Genomic DNA, 17393 nt, shown 5'->3' with positions numbered 1-17393 from the left:
GAGTGAGCCCTGACTGAACGGGGAGGGGCAGCGCTGGTCCCCTGGGTCTGGTAAACACCTTTGAACGTGTGGCTGTGTGGTGTTTGCAAGTGAGGAGTTGTACTGATGAACCAAGCCTGGAAGGTGTCAGAGGGAGGATCCCCTCAGCCCGGTGCCCACTCCCACTCTGAGCCTCCTCCTCCTCCTCTACAGAGACTGAGCCTTCCTCCCCTTCCTCCTCACCCGCTGCACACTGCAAACGCACACGCCTGGGCTCGAGGACACACACACTAGCAGCTCTGCATGCTCATACTGGGAAGTCTCCTCTCGTCTCCCGCCCTCTCCCTGAGTCTCCATAGCTCTCAAGGAACACATTTTACAGCCCTCCCTGTGTTAAAAAGTAGCCCATGGTAAGCTGAGGCCTCTTCAGTCTCCCGAGATAGGCCCCAGGTCGGTCGCAGGAGTCTCAGACCTGGAAAACGGTTGGCTCCCTTGTCCCTTTATCTGGCTTTATCTCCATCTCTAGCTGTCCTGTGGGAGGCCCCTCAGATGACCAGCACCCTGCCAAATACTGGGGGACCATATGTCATGTCGTGCGGAAGGGACAGGGATCTGGAGAGCCAGGCTGCCCCTGTCTCTTATCCAGATTTTGTTCTTGCACAGCTGAGTAAATGCAGCAGACCCTTGTCAGGCTGCTGGGCACCATGTGTAGCCTGTCAATCACTGGATACCACCGAAGCCAGGCTCTCGGCCCCACCTGAGCTGTGGTGCAAGAACCCAGGCTATGTCCTTCAAAATATCTTTCCTGGGGTAGGTCCCAGTGCACTGCCAGTCTGGGGCACCTCTGATGAAGCCAGCCCTTGTCAGGGAGGCACAAAGGGCTGTGTATGGCTGGGAAGAAGTCGGGTACTCCTGGAGCCTTGGGCTTTGAGCAGCAGGTCAACAGTAGAAGTCTGTCATTCAGAGCCCAAGCACATATCCCAGCAAAGGCCTAAAGCTATGATAGACACCCTTGGGATAACTTGTAACCCTGGTGGGTATAAAGGGGTCCCCCTCACACGTGAGGCATCTGCCTGGGAAGGGTTAATCTAGAGCTCTCTTTGTTCCATTCAACTTCCACCTTCCATCTAAGAGGAAATGGGTTTTCCAGGGACTGGTGGTGTCTAGGTGACGCAGGTCCACGTAGGCTGGCAGGGGAAGTGACTCAGGCCTTGGGAGCGAAAGTGAGCTCTAAGATTGCTGCTGCCCACCATGCCAGGCCCTTTCTCCAATAGCCAATCATGCTAGGAATGGTGGGGGCTCACACAGCCTTAGCCCTCACCTCTATCCTGGGGAATCCCTGGGGACCCTGTGATGTTGTCCATTGTGTGAGGTTGGCTCAGCGTGTCCTGTTCTCAGCATGTTTCCTGGAAGCCAAGGTCAAGAACAGCAGCCACCCTGAAAAGGGGTTGTCAGTCCAGCAACTTCTCTCTAGGCTGGACTTGGCTACCGTGTGCCTGTGACCCCCACAGCTCCTGCTTTTCTCTCTTCGGGTGACCCTGTGTACCTCAGGAGCTTTGGAGGAGAGGGCTTGGCAGCAGCCTTGTGTACGCTCGGGAGGGATGGCCTTTTTCTGGCCTCAGTTTCCACATCTGTAAAATGGTAAGCCTGGAACAGTAGTCTCCAGATGCTGCTGCTACTATCGAGGTGGGGCTGCTAATCCACCTTCTCGGTAGCCATTGGCTCTGGCAGTGCTGTGGCATTTGGTAGCTGAGGTTGGTCTGCTTTGCTGTTCTCCATCTGCACAGGCTGAAGGTGGTCCCCAGGAAGTGGGCCTCTGCTTCTGAGATTTAGTTTCTAGAACACAGAGTTCCCTCATTTTGTCCAGGTGGCTAGCTGCAGGGACTGGGGTAACCAGATCTTAGGGTACCTGCAGGAGGCACTAGGGTCCCATCCTATGATCCTGCCCTTGCAGGTGTGAGCTGGGTGGCAGGTGCATATATATGGGTAGGCCTGGGAGGGGCTCAGACAGATATGTGCCGAATGGATAAATAGGACAGTACTCTTCCTGACCCATGTGGCTATCCCTGAGTTGTCTTAAGAGCAATCCCACCCCCACCCCCAAGTTGCTCTCCCTGTCCAGCTCCTGGCAGCCTGTGACAGCCAGGGCCAGCTAAGAGGAGGGAAGTTGTCTGGGTGGGGTCACAGCCTTCCCGATACAGCCTTCCCAATACTCCGTCCGGAAGGGAGGCTCATGTTCTAGGAATTTCCCCTCAAGTGTTCCAAAGGCCAAGCTGGCCACCTGCAATAGACAGAGGCCTGAGCAGGGAAGCATGGGATAGGGAGTTGGGGTGGGGGAGGGTCTGGGTCAAGGGCAGGAGTACACTGGACGGAAGGTACACAGAGACAATCTAACTTCAGGGGAACCCTGCGTGCACCCGGGTTCAAGGCCGTTTTTGGAGAGCAATAGACTTAATTCTTACAGTGACAGCTGAGGTGGGTTTGATTTGTAATCCTCTTTACAAGAGAGGGAAATGAAGCCCAAATATGGTGTCGCTAACTTAAGGACACACAGCTAGGAAAATACAGGGGCAGGGATTTGACTCCAGGTGGTCTGGCTCTGGAGTCCACTCCAGTAAGAAATCCAAGCAGCAAAGCTGCTCCTCCTCACCCTCCTCCTCCTCACCCTCCTCCTCCTCACCCTCCTCCTCCTCACCCTCCTCCTCCTCACCCTCTTCCTCCTCACCCTCTTCCTCCTCACCCTCCTCCTCCTCACCCTCTTCCTCCTCACCCTCCTCCTCACCCTCTTCCTCCTCACCCTCCTCACCCTCCTCCTCACCCTCTTCCTCCTCACCCTCCTCCACACCCACCCTCCTCCTCCTCTGACAGGGGTGCTTATCCTCCTTAGAGTGGCTCCACAAAGATGTGAAGTGGAGGGGCAAGAAGTGGAGGGGCAGTCTACCCCTTGTTTGTGCTTGATCCCTGCCATGGGTTGCCATAGTAACCCAGCCTCACTGTGTCCCTCCCATGAGGGGGAGCTTGCTCCCTTCCCTGCCTCTTTTGTTTTCAAGTGCCATTTGGGGATGATCAGTGCAAGATAAATGACTCTGTCCTGTCCTGGACCCCGTGCTGACAGTGGTAGCCCACCTTGAGAGGGACAAGAATCCTAGTTAGCTGTGTGACCACATGAAGTTGTTGGCTATCTCTGGGCTTCAGATCTAAATGTCACAAAATGGAGATCGAACTGAAGTCTCAAGTGATTTGTGAGCTTCAAGTTGAAGTGAGGAGTCTGTCTGGAAGGAGAGAGATTTGGGATGAAGGCTGAATGGACAATGACAGAGACAGCAGAGAGGGGAAGGGAAGAGGGGCTCTGGCCTATCCCTAGATGCTGGTCTGCCGCTGGCAGTTTGACAAGATGCAGGGAAACCTCAAGGCAACACGGAAGAGACACTCTCTCCCCTACAACTTCCCTGTTCCCTGTGGGATGCTTCAGCAGCGGATGAGGTCCATGGCCTCAGAAATTGAAGTTCTGTTCCTCATGTTTCAATGTTCCTCATGTTCGGGTGTGTGGGACTGGTTCTCACTTAAAGGGGCCAGGGTGACCAGAATGAGACAGGCCCATAAAGGAGACAGCAAGGTCCTGCTCGGGCCACCTGGTGCTTAGTTTAACATCTGCCTCTTCCAGGAAGCCCTCCTAGTTTTCCTCCCAGACTTAAACTCCCTTTGTGCCCCAGGTTTCCAGACTTCCCTTTGCCTAATTGTGGAAGATGAGTGTCTGTCACTGTGGTCCAACCCACTTCCCTACAGGCGGAGGGATGGTAGTGTGGGTATGTCAGCACCCACTTGGTCACTGGGCCAGCTGGGAGGGCCAACACGGGAGGACACCTCCAGTGTTGATGTAGTTCATGTAGGTGTAGGGTAAAGAAGCAGCCAGCTAATAGTGGCCCATGGAGTCAGTGTGGGGAAGATGGAGCTGACCTTTATCAGGGTGGGAGCACATAGAGGGGGGGAAAAAAAAATCACACCTTTCTGCCACCAGCTTCTCAGGCCCTGGTGGCTGGCTCCCCCTGGTGGTCATAACAGGAAACGTCCTTCCCTCCAGCTCTTTTAGTGAGTTCACCCTGCTGCTGCCTTCCTGCTTACGCCTCCACACTAGGCTCTGTTTCGTAATGTGGCCAGGCTGAATGAGGGAGGAACTGTGCCAGTTGATGGTGTGTGGATAAAAGATCCAGGCAATGGGGTAAGGGGTAAGGTGGATCCAGACAGGGCCGCTCTTTGGCCTCTGGGCCCCTCTGTGAGCCACTTACGCCATGTGGCAGGGCAGTAGAAGTCAGAACGGTGGCTGTACTTATTTATAGCCTTTTGCTGCTCTGGAGAGGCCTGACCGTTCCGGTGCGACCTTTAGCTCCCTCCCAACCATGCAGGCCTCCCGCTGTGGGGCTGGCCCCTCCCCCATCCTCTGTCCCGTCCCCACCCCAGTCATAATACTCTCCCTCTCTTCCAGGTATAATGGCTGTCCAGGTGCTACTGCAGATGGTCTACTTCCTACTGACTCTGCTCTTTCTGGTGCAAGGTAGGCTTTCTTGGGGCCCTGGGTTTGTTGTGACTTTGTCTTATGCCTCCATGTCTGTGTGGAGACTCTCTGGGAAAGGGAGGGTCTGCGAAGCAGCCCTGAGGGCACCTTGGGGAAAACAGGCACCTCTTCCTTCTTAGATAAAACTTCACAGAGCACAACTTGGGATGGGTGCCGTCCTCCTTTTGCAGGGAGTGTTCTTGGACAGTGCACACATGTACCACAGTCTAATGCAATCATGGTCTCGTTAAATAATTTCCATTAAACTTTGGCTTTTGACTTTGAAACAAATTCTTTATCTTCACTTTTACTTTTTTTTTTCTTCATATTTTGAAACCAGTAATTTTCTAGCAGGATAGATACATTGTTATACATTGTTGTAGACCGATAGATACATTGTTGTAGGCCCTTGAAGTGTGTGAGTACCAGGTCCTTGCCCGTGGCTGGTCCCATTTATACCCTCTGCTTCCTCAGGTGCCCATGGTGCCAGCCCCCGAGAAGACTTCCGCTTCTGTGGCCAGCGGAACCAGACACGTCAGAGCAACCTCCATTATGATCAAACTTCAGAGCCTCACATTTTTGTATGGAACACAGACGAGAGCCTCACGATCCGTGCCCCATTCCCGGCAGCCCCAGACATTCCCTACTTCTTCCCGGAACCTAGAGGACTCTATCATTTCTGCCTCTACTGGAGCCGCCACACTGGGAGGCTCCACCTGCGCTATGGCAAGAATGATTACCTGCTTAGTAGCCGAGCCTCCAACCTCCTCTGCTACCGGAAACAGGAGGAGAGCCTGAAACAGGGGGCTCCACTGGTTGCCACCTCTGTCAGCTCCTGGCAGAGCCCACAGAACACCAGCCTGCCGGGAGCTCCAAGCTTCATCTTCTCCTTCCATAGTAAGGCTGGAGGGACGTATGAGTGTGGGATGGGAGTCACAGAAGACATGGAAAGTCCATCGAGGAGGGCCAGCCTGGGTTTGAATGACATCTGGTCACCAAACCTGGGCATCCTCTAGCAGGAGGGAGCCATGAAAGGTGGCTGGGGAGGAGAGGATTGGACAGTTTGCCTGTCTCTGTTATGATCTAAGATCTCTGTGATGACTACAACATCACTTCAGTCATTAGGAGAACACCTTAGTTACTGTTCCTCTCTATGATAATACACTCTGACAAAAGCTACTTAAAGGAGAAAGGTTTCTTTTGGCTCACAGTTCTAGGGTACACTCCATTGTGGGGGGAAGTCCTGGCGGCAGGTGCTCAAAGCAACTGATCATCTGCACCCATAGTCAGGAAGCAGACTATGATAAATACTTCTGCTTAGCAAGCTTCCTTCCTATTTACATAGTCCAGGACTTAAGCCTAGGGGATGGGGCTGCCCACTTTTTTTTTTTTTTTTTTTTTTTGGTTCTTTTTTTCGGAGCTGGGGATCGAACCCAGGGCCTTGCGCTTCCTAGGTAAGCGCTCTACCACTGAGCTAAATCCCCAGCCCCTGGGGCTGCCCACTTTTAGGGTGGATCTTCCCACCTCAGTTAACCTAACCCCCTCGCAGACATAGCTCCTGTCAGGTGGGTGATCAATTATATCACAGAGAACAAGGGATGGAGAGAAAGAGATTGTTACTTACAGGTCCTGAGGTGGAGTGCACACTTGGAGGTCATGCTTACACACACACAAAGATCGGGATGCGGTGGGAGGAGGGTAAGGGGAACATAGCTTGACCTGGGAATGTAACACTAGAAAATGTAAGCACTGGCAGAGCCCCACTCCAGCTGGAAGGTCCAGCTTCTGTTCAAAGTGCAGGGGCTGGAGGAATGGCTTAGCGGTTAGGAGCATTTGCTATTCTTGCAGAGGACCCCGGTTCAGTTCCCAGCATCTGTAACTCTAGTTCTCGGAGCCCCCACTCCCTCTTCTGGTTTCTGTGGGAACCCAATGTGTACACAGTACATGTTTATACACACACACACACACACACACACACACACACACACACACACACACGCTAACCGAATCATTAAAAACAAAGTACAGGTAGAAGCAACATGAACTGTAGGCATTCCGTATACCCTAGTGTCAACAAAGAGGGAAACTGAGGTACAGAGGGCTATACAACTAACAGATCGGAGCGTTAGGCTTGTGAAGCTAGCAGCTGACTAGTAGGGGTAGGGAGAATTAAGAGGATAAAGGTCTGGAAAGCAGGGAGGCTGTCAGGGAGTTCTGGGGACCATGTCCCTGTGGGTCAGGAAATGGATGCATTCTTACTTGGGACTCCTCCTAGAGACACCCAAGTTCCCAGGGGATCAGGTAGAGATAGAGAGGCAAGAGATTGGGAGATCTCCAAAGCTGGCACAAACAAGCCACCTAATTCCCCAGGAGATCTGCTGGGCCTGGTCCCTCAGACCTTCTGTGCTCATGTGGAGCAGGCTCTAGGAGACACAGCCTGGCCTAGCTGTTTGGTGACCCATGCCCCCTCTTCCTCTTGGGCCCTCGGCTCCTTCTTCTGTGAAGGGAATAAAGGCACGAGTGCCACATGAGGGCTGCATAAGGCTGCATGCTGGCCATCCGCGTAGGCAGCAGCCTCAGGTGGTCTGTTGCTTTCCCAGATGCCCCACATAAGGTCTCCCACAATGCATCTGTGAACATGTGTGACCTCAAGAAGGAACTGCAGTTGCTTAGCAAGTTCCTGCAGCATCCTCACAAGGCCTCCAAGCGGCCCTCGGCAGCGTTCATCAGTCAGTAAGTGCGGATTACCTTCCCGGGGGATGGTGGAAGGTCTAACCTGGGCTAGGAGGCTGGACCTCCTATTGGATCCTGCTGGGTTGTCAGTAGTAACGACAGATACCAATACATGTCCAGGCGGTGCCCAGCCTCTTGACTCTTATCCTGGAGTCTGGCACGTTGAATCCCCCGGGAGAGGTTTGGACAGGCATGAGTGGGACATGGGCATGGGGCACTGTTCCTTGTCGCCACTCCCCTCTGTCCTCATACTTAGCTCCTCCTCCTTTCTGTTCCTGTCCATCCTGTGTATCTAGACCACCCCTCCTCCCCCTTTCCCTCTCTCACCTGCCATGCTCTCTCCCACACCAGGCAGTTGCAGAACCTAGAGTCAAAGCTGACCTCCGTGAGCTTCCTGGGAGACACACTGTCTTTTGAGGAGAACCGGGTCAATGCCACAGTGTGGAAGCTGCCACCCACAGCCGGGCTGGAGGATCTGCAAATCCACTCCCAGCAGGAGGTCTGGTGCCTCAGGATGGGGGTGGGCTAGAAGGGCAGGCAGGAGCACTCCACACAGCATGGTAGCACTTCTTGGTTTTCCCCTGGTCTGGGGACAATCCACAGCCCACAGGGAGAACCGGTGTCTGAAGACCCAGAATGTAAGACCCCACTGAAGACCTCTTAGCCTTGGCTCTTGTCACCCGACTCCCTGGCCTCTTGTGGGGTAGCCCAGAGCACAGTGTTTAGAAGGGGGTTGTTTGGCACAAGGGGGAACCTGGGGCATTTGCTGGGCGAGGAACTGAGGGACCTCAATACGCAGGAGGAGCAGAGTGAGGTCCAGGCCTACTCCGTGTTGCTTCCCCGGGCCGTATTCCAGCAGACCAGAGGCCGTCGCCGGGATGCCGCCAAGAGGCTCCTGGTAGTCGACTTCAGCAGCCAAGCTTTGTTCCAGGTATGGAGTCTCCTCTCACCTGCTCCGAGGGTAACTGATATGCATATATGTGCATATATAAATACCAGTGTATATATGGGTATGTGTGTGTAATACACACACACATGTATATATATATATGTAACCAGACAGACAGACATAAATATCTGACAGAGGGGTGGGGTGGAAAGGCAGTGGCTTATCTCCCTCCTCCAGGAGCCAAAGCCTCTCCTATAAAGGCAGAAAGGACACTCCAATGCGGAAACCTCCTGGGAGAGATGTGAACAGTGCCGTTCTCACTACAGCATGAATGACCAACAAGGTCCTCAGAGCAAAATGTTAGGAGTGACAGTAGCCTAGAAAGAGTTGGCAGAGGCCTTCTTAGCTTTTCTTCTCAGCCTTAAACCTCCAACCTGTCCTCCCCTTCCCACCCCCCAACCTCCCTCTATCTAGGACAAGAATTCTAGCCAAGTCCTGGGTGAGAAGGTCTTGGGTATCGTCGTGCAGAACACCAAAGTCACTAACCTCTCAGATCCCGTGGTACTCACCTTCCAGCACCAGCCACAGCCAGTAAGTGTGAGCGAGCTAACCATGGGGTAAGGGTCCCTTCCTGCTGGGTCACATGTCCGTTTCCTGTCTCTCCCAACTCACTTGTCTTTTATGGAAAGGTTGTCTGATAAGAGCACCCCACAGTTCTAGGGTATTGGGGGTGGGGACTGCGAGGTGGGTAGTGAAGAGAATGTGAAGGGTGGGCCATGGGAGGAATGAAAGGTAGGCTGTGGAGGGAATACTGAGGGTGGGTGATAGCCGGACATGGAAAGTGAACAAAAAGAACACAGGGTGGGCTATCAAGAGAAAACGGGGTGGGGGAGAGTTGGCAAACAAAGGAACACAGAGGCTGAGTTGTGGTGGGCCCATGCTTCTTGTCCCCACAGAAGAACGTGACTCTGCAGTGTGTGTTCTGGGTTGAAGACCCGACATGTGAGTAGGGTGTTGTGGGGAACAAGTATCTGGGGGAGATGTGGAGGTCTGTTGGGGTAGGAGAGATGAGGATCCCCAGGGATGGATTTCTGGAGATGAGCTTAGAGGAAGGCGTGACGGAGGCCGGGGATCTGCTAGTGGAGCAGAAGTTTGTAGGAATGACCCAGTCTTGTGTTGAGAGCATGGTGGGTGGTGGGTGGGGTCTTGAGGACTGGGGTTGACCAGAGTCCTGTGCTTTCCCCTCAGCAAGCAGCCCTGGGAGCTGGAGCAGTGAGGGCTGTGAGACTGTTAGCAGAGACACACAGACATCCTGCCTGTGTAACCATCTGACCTACTTTGCAGTGCTGATGGTAGGGGTCTCCCCTGTAACCCCTTGCAGTGCCGCCATAGGCCGAGCTCATATCCTATGTTATATACTTGGAACCGGCTTACTCATTTAATCCCAAATAACCTGCGGAGGTAGCTCTGGTCATCATCTCACTCCAGAGGATGCTGAAGCTAAGTAAGGCTGCACAGGTCATTAAGTGCTGGCCTGTAGACCATTGTTCCTTGTTCTCAAGTGTTGGTGTGTGATGGACACTCAGATTCCTGCTCCCAACCCACAGACCTGGGCCAGGAAACTGTTTCCTATATGCCCCCACCTGGAAGCCACTAAGACGGGCTCTTGTATTCCCCAGATATCAGACAGAGGCTTTGTTAACTTGACGTCATGCTCCCAGAATTCCTTTGTGTGAGAAGCTGAGGAGCTTATCTTTGGGTCGAATGTCATAGAAATAAGGGGTCTTCTTGGCTTACAACGTGGCTATATCCCGATAAACCCACATTGGGAAAATATGCTAAGACAACAAATGCATAGGCTTTGCCCCACACCAGCTCTTCTGAGCACACGGGTGAGTATCTCCTAGGCCTCAGGGCTCAGGTAGCTTCAGTGGTTCTAGGAGATCTCAAATTCCAAGCAGAGCTACCGATAACCAGGGCCTGAGGACCATTGTTGAGTAGACGATCCCCAGCCAGAGCTGCCTCCATTGGGGCTTTGCGTGGCTCAGGTGTGGCCAGAGCCGACTTCTTGGGTGACGGTTCCTGGGTTGTGGGTCAGGGAGTCACAGAGGCCTCCAAGAGGGCATTCATGTGGGAGGGGCTTGCTAGCTCCCAGCTGGCCAGGAACTGACACTGGCCACTGGGGAGGGAACTATGCTGAGACCACCACTCTGTCCCCATTCAGGTGTCATCCATGGAGGTAGAAGCCACTCACAAACACTACCTCACGCTCCTGTCCTACGTGGGCTGTGTCATCTCTGCCCTAGCTTGTGTCTTCACCATCGCTGCGTACCTGTGCACCAGGTAGGCCAGAGGAAGTAGAGTGGATCCGTTTTATTTCCTATAGACTGGGACTCCTACCATCCAGGCCTGCTTTACCCAAAATATTGTTGGGTGAAGCTGTGGGTGGGATCTCTGCTGACCACCGCATCAGTGGCTGTGGGACCTCAATGATAACATTAGTTAATCCAGCATTAGTACTGAGGATCTGCACGGTCAAAACCCAAACCGCAGGGCACACACGGTGATAACGCCATGGTCATGGCAATGGGAATAGAGCTAGGCGACTTCGCATGGCTTATCCACACACCACACACTGTTCAAAGAAGGCAGCAGACCTTGAGACCTCGCAGTGAGGGAGTGCCAGAGGTTGTCCAGTTATCAGTGTTTGGTATAACCTCCGCTAAGGTCAGTTAGGACCCAGGCTTGCCTGAGTGGAGGAGAGACAGACACGCTTGGCTGTTGGAGACACCCAACAGGTCTTCAGTTGTCTGGAAGCAGGAGGAGGGGTGGAGCTGGGTGCAGGTGCGCCATAAACAGGTGCATTATGGGGCTGGGGATTTAGCTCAGTGGTAGAGCGCTTACCTAGGAAGCGCAAGGCCCTCGGTTCGGTCCCCAGCTCCGAAAAAAAGAACCAAAAAAAAAAAAAAAAAAAAAAAAAAAAAACCAAAAAAACAAAAAAACAAAAAAACAGGTGCATCATGGCCAGGTGCGTCTGCAGGTGCACACTTCCAAGGCTGGGGAGGTGCTTCTGAGGACCAACAGTGTTTGGCTTTGTGCAGGCTGAGGTAGGCAGAGCACTGAGCACAGGGGCAGGGGCATGGGGACTAGTAGGAGATGCAGCGCTCCCTGCACCAGACCCTTGCTAGGTCCATCCTCCCACTGTGTAGAGGAGGAGGAGGAGGCATCCTGAGGTAGACTGGACTAGCCCAGGGCAGTCCAGAAGAAGTCAAGGATAGTTACGGTAGGGCCAGTATCTTCTGCTGACATTCTAGAACTCCTTAGAATCCCATGGTACAGGGTACACACTGCGCTGTCGGGCAGACGTCCACAGCTACTCAGAGCCACGTGGGCAGACAGCCATGGAGCAGACATGGAAGGCTTCCTGGAGGAGAGAGAAAGCAAAGAGGCAAAAGAGAGGAGGATGAGGAAGGGGGAACAGGACAGGGTCATGCCCCTGCCCCTGCACTGGACCACCAGCACATGCTCACATTCTCCCTGTAGGAGGAAGTCACGTGACTACACCATCAAAGTGCACATGAACCTGCTTCTGGCCGTCTTCCTCCTGGACGTGAGCTTCCTGCTCAGTGAGCCCGTGGCGCTGATGGGCTCTGAAGCAGCCTGTCGCACCAGTGCCATGTTCCTGCACTTCTCCCTGCTTGCCTGCCTCTCCTGGATGGGCCTGGAGGGCTACAATCTCTACCGACTGGTGGTGGAGGTCTTCGGTACCTATGTCCCTGGCTATCTGCTCAAGCTGAGCACCGTGGGCTGGGGTAAGTGTCAGGGGAGAGCGGACCCTGGGACCCACTGCCTCACCACTACCCACTAGGCTTCAGGCCAAGCACAGACATCAGGTTCTGCCCTCCCCTGTTAGGAAATCAGCCAGTTCCTCTGCCTGGATTAGGGACATGTGCTCTAGCAACAACTTCACTTGTAGACTCCCACAGACCTCCATGTAACAGTCTTTCTATGGCTTTGGCAATTTTTTTCCTGGCTGGTGACAAGTTGGTTCTCCTGTGACCCAGACTACTGGAGTCAGACTGGGGCCCAGAGTTTCATGGCGTGAGTCATTTCAGATAGTTCACAGAACTTGACCTCCCCATACCCCGGACCCCACACCCCACTTGCTGCTCTTCCTGTGTCCCTCCCATTCACCTTCTGCCCAGGATTTACAAAACCTGAATTGACTGTGGCGGCCTTGGCTATGTGCTGGCGAGTCAAGAAGGCCATAGCGGATGTCCTCTCGGCCAGAGTTCTCTCACTGCCCTCCCCCACCAGCCCCCTCATCCCCTAATCTCCCTGTTTGACAACAGTGCTTCAACAGTGCACCACAGGCCTTTTTTTTTCTCCTGGGAGAGCCAGGAAGGGACAGGGGAAAGGTGAAAGAGAGCCTACCCACTATGGAAACAGAGAGGACCTACTCAGGCCCACTAGGAGCAGAGAAAATGGACTCAGAGGGTGGAGGCAGAACTTCCGCTTGCCGTCCGCAGGTTTTCCTGTCTTCCTGGTCACTCTGGTGGCGTTGGTCGACGTGAATAACTATGGCCCCATCATCCTAGCTGTGCGCCGGACTCCGGACCATGTCATCTACCCCTCTATGTGAGTGACTGTGGCAGGGACAGGAGCCTGGGTCTCGAGGGATGGGCAGGGAACAGCAGTCTTAATTGGCTGGGTTGGCTGGGAGGCTATGGGCTCCAGTATGCTGGAGGAATGGGCCCAGCAGTGGCCAAAGCCCAGGACTAAGGACCTCAGGGTCTAAGAGAAGCCAAGTCTGCCTTCCAGTGGTCAGGTGCATAGATGCCCAGAGCCTGGCCTTTCTCTGAACCCCAGAGGAGAAGTGTTGGGCCACATGGTCTCCCACCAGGCTTCCTTCCCACATCCATTGGTTCTGAAGGAAGTGGAGACTTGTGGTGGCAGAGAGCATGGGGACCCACTCTTAACCACACCGTGGTTAATGCGTGGCACCAGCTGGCAGGGGACATCCTGACACTAGACCTGAAGCTGGGCGTTCCAGCTCTAGGCCAGGGAGGAATGCTTTTCACTGGCTCTGTGTTGATGACATAGGCTCCCAAATGCCCCTCCTCCCCTCACACCAGGCCTGGTGGGTTTGCCTCAGCCTTGGAATGGCTTCCTTAACCCCTTCCTTTAAGTTATCTGACTGGGTAACTGGCACCAACGATGGCTCAGTGGTTAAGAGTGCATACTGCTGGGGTTGGGGATTTAACTCAGTGGTAGAGCGCTTGCCTAGCAACCGCAAGGCCCTGGGTTCAGTCCCCAACTCCGAAAAAAAAAAAAAAAAAAAAGAAAAGAAAAAAAAAGAGTGCATACTGCTCTTGCAGAGGACCTGAGTTTGGTTCTCAGCACTCAAATCACAACCAGCTACGACTCCAGTTCCAAAAGATCTGATACCTCTGAGCTCTGTGGCCTCCATGGGCACCAGCATGTATGTGTACACGTCCACATAGATGCACATAACACACCATTAAAAATAATAAAAAATAGGGGTTGGAGATTTAGCTCAGTGGTAGAGCGCTTGCCCAGCAAGTGCAAGGCCCTGGGTTCGGTCCCCAGCTCCGAAAAAAAGAAAAAAGAAAAAAGAAAAAAATAATAAAAAATAAATATATGTTTTAAAAAAAAGATGGCGGAAGGCCAGTGGTGCTTCCTAATGAGTGGTCCCAGCACCCTCCGGGGTCCTGCTGCTCCCACTCCTGAGCTGAACGGAGCCTTCCACTCTCACTCAGGTGCTGGATCCGGGACTCTGTAGTTAGCTATGTCACTAACCTGGGCCTCTTCAGCCTGGTGATCCTGTTCAACATGGCTATGCTGGCCACCATGGTGGTGCAGATCCTGCGGCTTCGCCCACACAGCCAGAAGTGGCCCCACGTGCTGACTTTGCTGGGCCTCAGCCTGGTCCTTGGCCTTCCCTGGGCCTTGGTCTTCTTTTCCTTTGCTTCTGGTACCTTCCAGCTTGTCATCATCTACCTTTTCAGCATCATGACTTCCTTCCAAGGTAGGTGTGGTAGGGGCCCCGCCCCTGCTCAGCAGCCCTTGCCTCGCCAGCTGGTGGCAGGGTGGGGAGGGAAAAGCAAAGGCCCTGTGGTTAGGACAAGTGTTGGGGAGGGTAAGGAAGGGGGTGTGGGTGAACTTCAGTCATTGAGGGCTCCAGGGCTCCAGGAGGCAGGATCCTGGAGGCCCCAGCTTGAGACCAGCAGGACCCACACCCTCTGCCCTGTGCCTCTCGTACACAGACAGAAAGGCCTATCCCACCTCTGTATTTGGCTAGGCCGACTGGACAGGGCCTGTGTGGCCACGTCGGAGTCAATTGGAGTCACCAGGGGGTGGAATGGGATAAGGGGGATTCATTCCAAATTTCGTAGTTAGGCATTTCATCTATGAGGCACGGGAACCTAGGCCAACACTGAACCCCTGATATGCTACAGCGTATTGAGTCGTTCTGAGTGACTCCAGAGCCCTAGGTGTATGGCTGGACCCCTGGAGCAGAGGGACTGTGAGAGGGGAACAAGGCCAGATAGAGGTCCTGCTATCCGGTAACTCATGTGCTTACTGACCACAGGCTTCCTCATCTTCCTGTGGTACTGGTCCATGAGGTTCCAGGCCCAAGGCGGTCCCTCTCCTCTGAAGAACAATTCAGACAGCGCCAAGCTCCCCATCAGCTCCGGCAGCACCTCTTCCAGCCGCATCTAGGCCACCGCCACACCTCCCCTCCCCTCTGGGGTTGGGGGTGCACATGCATGGCGTCTGCTCACATTGTCTGTGGCCTGGTGCTGTGCCCAGCCTTGGTTGGTTAGTGGCATACTAGAGAAGGCCCTGGTCCTTGAAGGGGTAGGACTGTTGCTCTGGTAGGTAGATACCTAGCTTGCCTTGGGGATCACTCTGGTCCCCAAAGGACTCAGAAGCACACTGCCATTCCGTTTGTGGGCCTGCCCTATTTCAGCCCGGAGCTGAGGCCTTGTCTTTCTGGCCACCTCTGGGTCCAGCTGTTGCTGCTGGGTGTTGAGACCTGCAGGCCCAAGCTAGGGTTAGATCTTGAAGGAGGCTGACACATCCAGCCTGAGACACAGCTGCCTTGGCTCTTGCTGCTCTGTCTCTGTGGTCACCACGCAGATCAGGAGGTTGGCACTGGGGGTAAATGGACTGGGAGGAGGTTAGGAGCTGAGCATCTTCCAAACCTGTCTGTAACTCCTTCTCTTCATTCCCCACCTCACCCCCTCCTCTGTGGTCCCCTAGCACTCTACCTGCATCCTGGGGTCCTAGACCAGTGCTGTGATTAGGGGTAGTAGTTCCCAGGAGTTTTCCTGGTGCCAGCTATAAACTTCTGTCTATTGTGTGGGCTTTGGCCTCTGACTCAGGGCAGGTTCCTGGGCTGAACCAGGCCAACCTGTCTGAGCCTCTCTCCAAGCTGCCTCATCTTTGTTCACACCTCAGAGGGGCCACCGCCTCTCCTGAAGACTCCCTCTGGCAAGAACTGTGGGATACAGCCTACTTTTCAACCCAGCATTCCGAAGACCAAGACGGCACCCTCTGGTGACAGTGGCCAAGCTTGATGCTCTCCTGAGAAGTGGTCTTCAAATCCCTGTGGGTGTATCTGAAGATACTGGGCTTGCCTGTCGTGAATTCTGTCTTGCTAACATACAGTGAGGGGACCCCCCCGCCCCCCACGAAAGCTCTCACGAAGTCCTGGAGCTTTAGGCATGGGGCTGAGAATCCAGGAGGACTTCCTGCAGGAGGCAGCGTTTCATCTTGACCTCAGCCTTCTAGTTGGGGAGGAGGATGTTCTTTTTTAAAGACCAGTTCATTTGTCTTTTGATATTAAAGCTCTTTGTAGAGAGTTTGGAAACTGTAGGAGATTGTTGAGAAGAAAAATAAAAATCAGCTGTTATCTAATGCCATGGTAAAAAGCAGCAGCGTGGAGGGTTTCCCGCCTCAGTTCTTTTTCCCCCCCTCACTTCTATTACTAGTATTGCTGAGTCCGGTGTCTTGGGGACAATCAGGAAATGGTGAAGAGGAGAGGGCGATGTGAGAAAGAAGGCGTCTGAGGGCACTTTCTCAGGAAAACAAGAGAAATGGCCAGCCGGTGTCTGCTGGGGTGGTGCTGGGCAGAGGTGTGCCAGCGGTAACCTGGAGATTGTGATCATTGGCTGCAGCTGGCCATTGCCAGCATGGAGGGAGACCTCGGCAGCCCCATCAGTTGCCTTTCATGGGGAATCCAGACTGGTTCATAAAAGCTGTTGATCTTACGATGTTTGGCATATATGAAACTTTCCATAGCCAAAGAGGTCACTCTTGAGCGAGTTAAGATTTTAACTGGCCACGTGATCCAGGGACCAGTTTGGCCATCAGTCTGGAGCAGCTGGGCACAGGTTAGACATGTCCCAGGTATCTGTCCCCCTGGGTTATGTGTGATCGTCCCCATCTGCGTCCAAGTACAAAGAGGTATAAAAAGCAGGGTGTGGTGGCCCCTGTAGTTCCAGCCCTTGAGACGCTGAGGCAGGAGATTGAGAGTTCAAGACCAGCCTGGGCTGTGTAGTGAGACTCTCAAGGAATGAAGGAGGTAATTCCTCTTTATTTCAAAGTCTGAGATTAGCACAGGTCTACAACTCCAGCCCCCACCCCAACCAAGACACCTACCCCCTGCTACACCAGGGGGAGGTGGGGGTACACTGGGGTGACAAAGCTGAGTGGAAGCTGCCTCATAGTTCTAGGTACACCAGCAGTTCCCAAGGCATGGCACGAATGTGGCAGATTTGGGACCCGTCTGGACTTTAACACATGGAAGCCCCCATGCCTGTTTCTGCTTTGGCGTTCTGTTGGTTCTTTTTTTTTTTTTTGAGACAGGGTTTCTCTTCTCTTTCCCTGGCTGTCCTGGAACTCACTGTGCACACCAGTCTGGTCTCTTAACTCACTAAGATCGACTTACCTCTGCTATTTAAGTGCTGGGTCCCCTGAAGAAAGAACCAGACCTTCCCGAGCCCCTCGGCTGAGTGTCCTGGCTAGCCAGGGTCCCAGTGCTTGTAGGCCTCTAGGTCTCTGTGAGAGTGTCTGTCCCCATGGACTGACATCCCCTCTCCTCTCACAGGCAAAAAGCATCCCCTCCCCAATTTCTTTTTTCCTGAATGTCTGTCTGGTTTTAAGGCTGGCTCAGATAAAGACATGGGACTCCTGGTGTCTCTAAGGGCCTTC

General features: G+C 53.6%; 1 protein-coding gene across 8 annotated transcripts in view; it reads left to right on the top strand.

Annotated features, from left to right (window-relative positions):
* The window catches only part of Adgrg1 (adhesion G protein-coupled receptor G1), a 37156-nt gene extending 21042 nt beyond the window's left edge, over positions 1-16114 (top strand). For 5 of the 8 annotated variants that reach the window (XM_008772264.4, XM_063277826.1, XM_008772270.4 and 2 more), the window contains 13 exons: positions 4463-4531; positions 5006-5428; positions 7132-7264; positions 7616-7763; positions 8064-8195; positions 8628-8744; positions 9110-9155; positions 9402-9505; positions 10378-10496; positions 11697-11965; positions 12683-12791; positions 13934-14202; positions 14767-16111. In XM_008772264.4, the coding sequence (XP_008770486.1) occupies positions 4463-4531; positions 5006-5428; positions 7132-7264; positions 7616-7763; positions 8064-8195; positions 8628-8744; positions 9110-9155; positions 9402-9505; positions 10378-10496; positions 11697-11965; positions 12683-12791; positions 13934-14202; positions 14767-14897 (2069 nt within the window). In that variant the 3' untranslated portion in view covers positions 14898-16111. Of the gene's footprint in view, positions 1-1543; positions 1621-4123; positions 4199-4462; positions 4532-5005; positions 5429-7131; positions 7265-7615; positions 7764-8063; positions 8196-8627; positions 8745-9109; positions 9156-9401; positions 9506-10377; positions 10497-11696; positions 11966-12682; positions 12792-13933; positions 14203-14766 lie in introns of those variants that run through there. The other 3 variants (XM_039097528.2, XM_063277827.1, NM_152242.2) reach the window with 3 other exon arrangements.
* The last annotated feature ends 1279 nt before the right edge of the window (positions 16115-17393 follow it).

This window comes from Rattus norvegicus, chromosome 19 (assembly GCF_036323735.1).
Source record: "Rattus norvegicus strain BN/NHsdMcwi chromosome 19, GRCr8, whole genome shotgun sequence".
Classification (NCBI taxonomy): domain Eukaryota; kingdom Metazoa; phylum Chordata; class Mammalia; order Rodentia; family Muridae; genus Rattus; species Rattus norvegicus.
The sequence above is the reverse complement of the archived record's forward strand: the minus strand, read 5'-3'. Positions and strand labels throughout refer to the sequence as shown.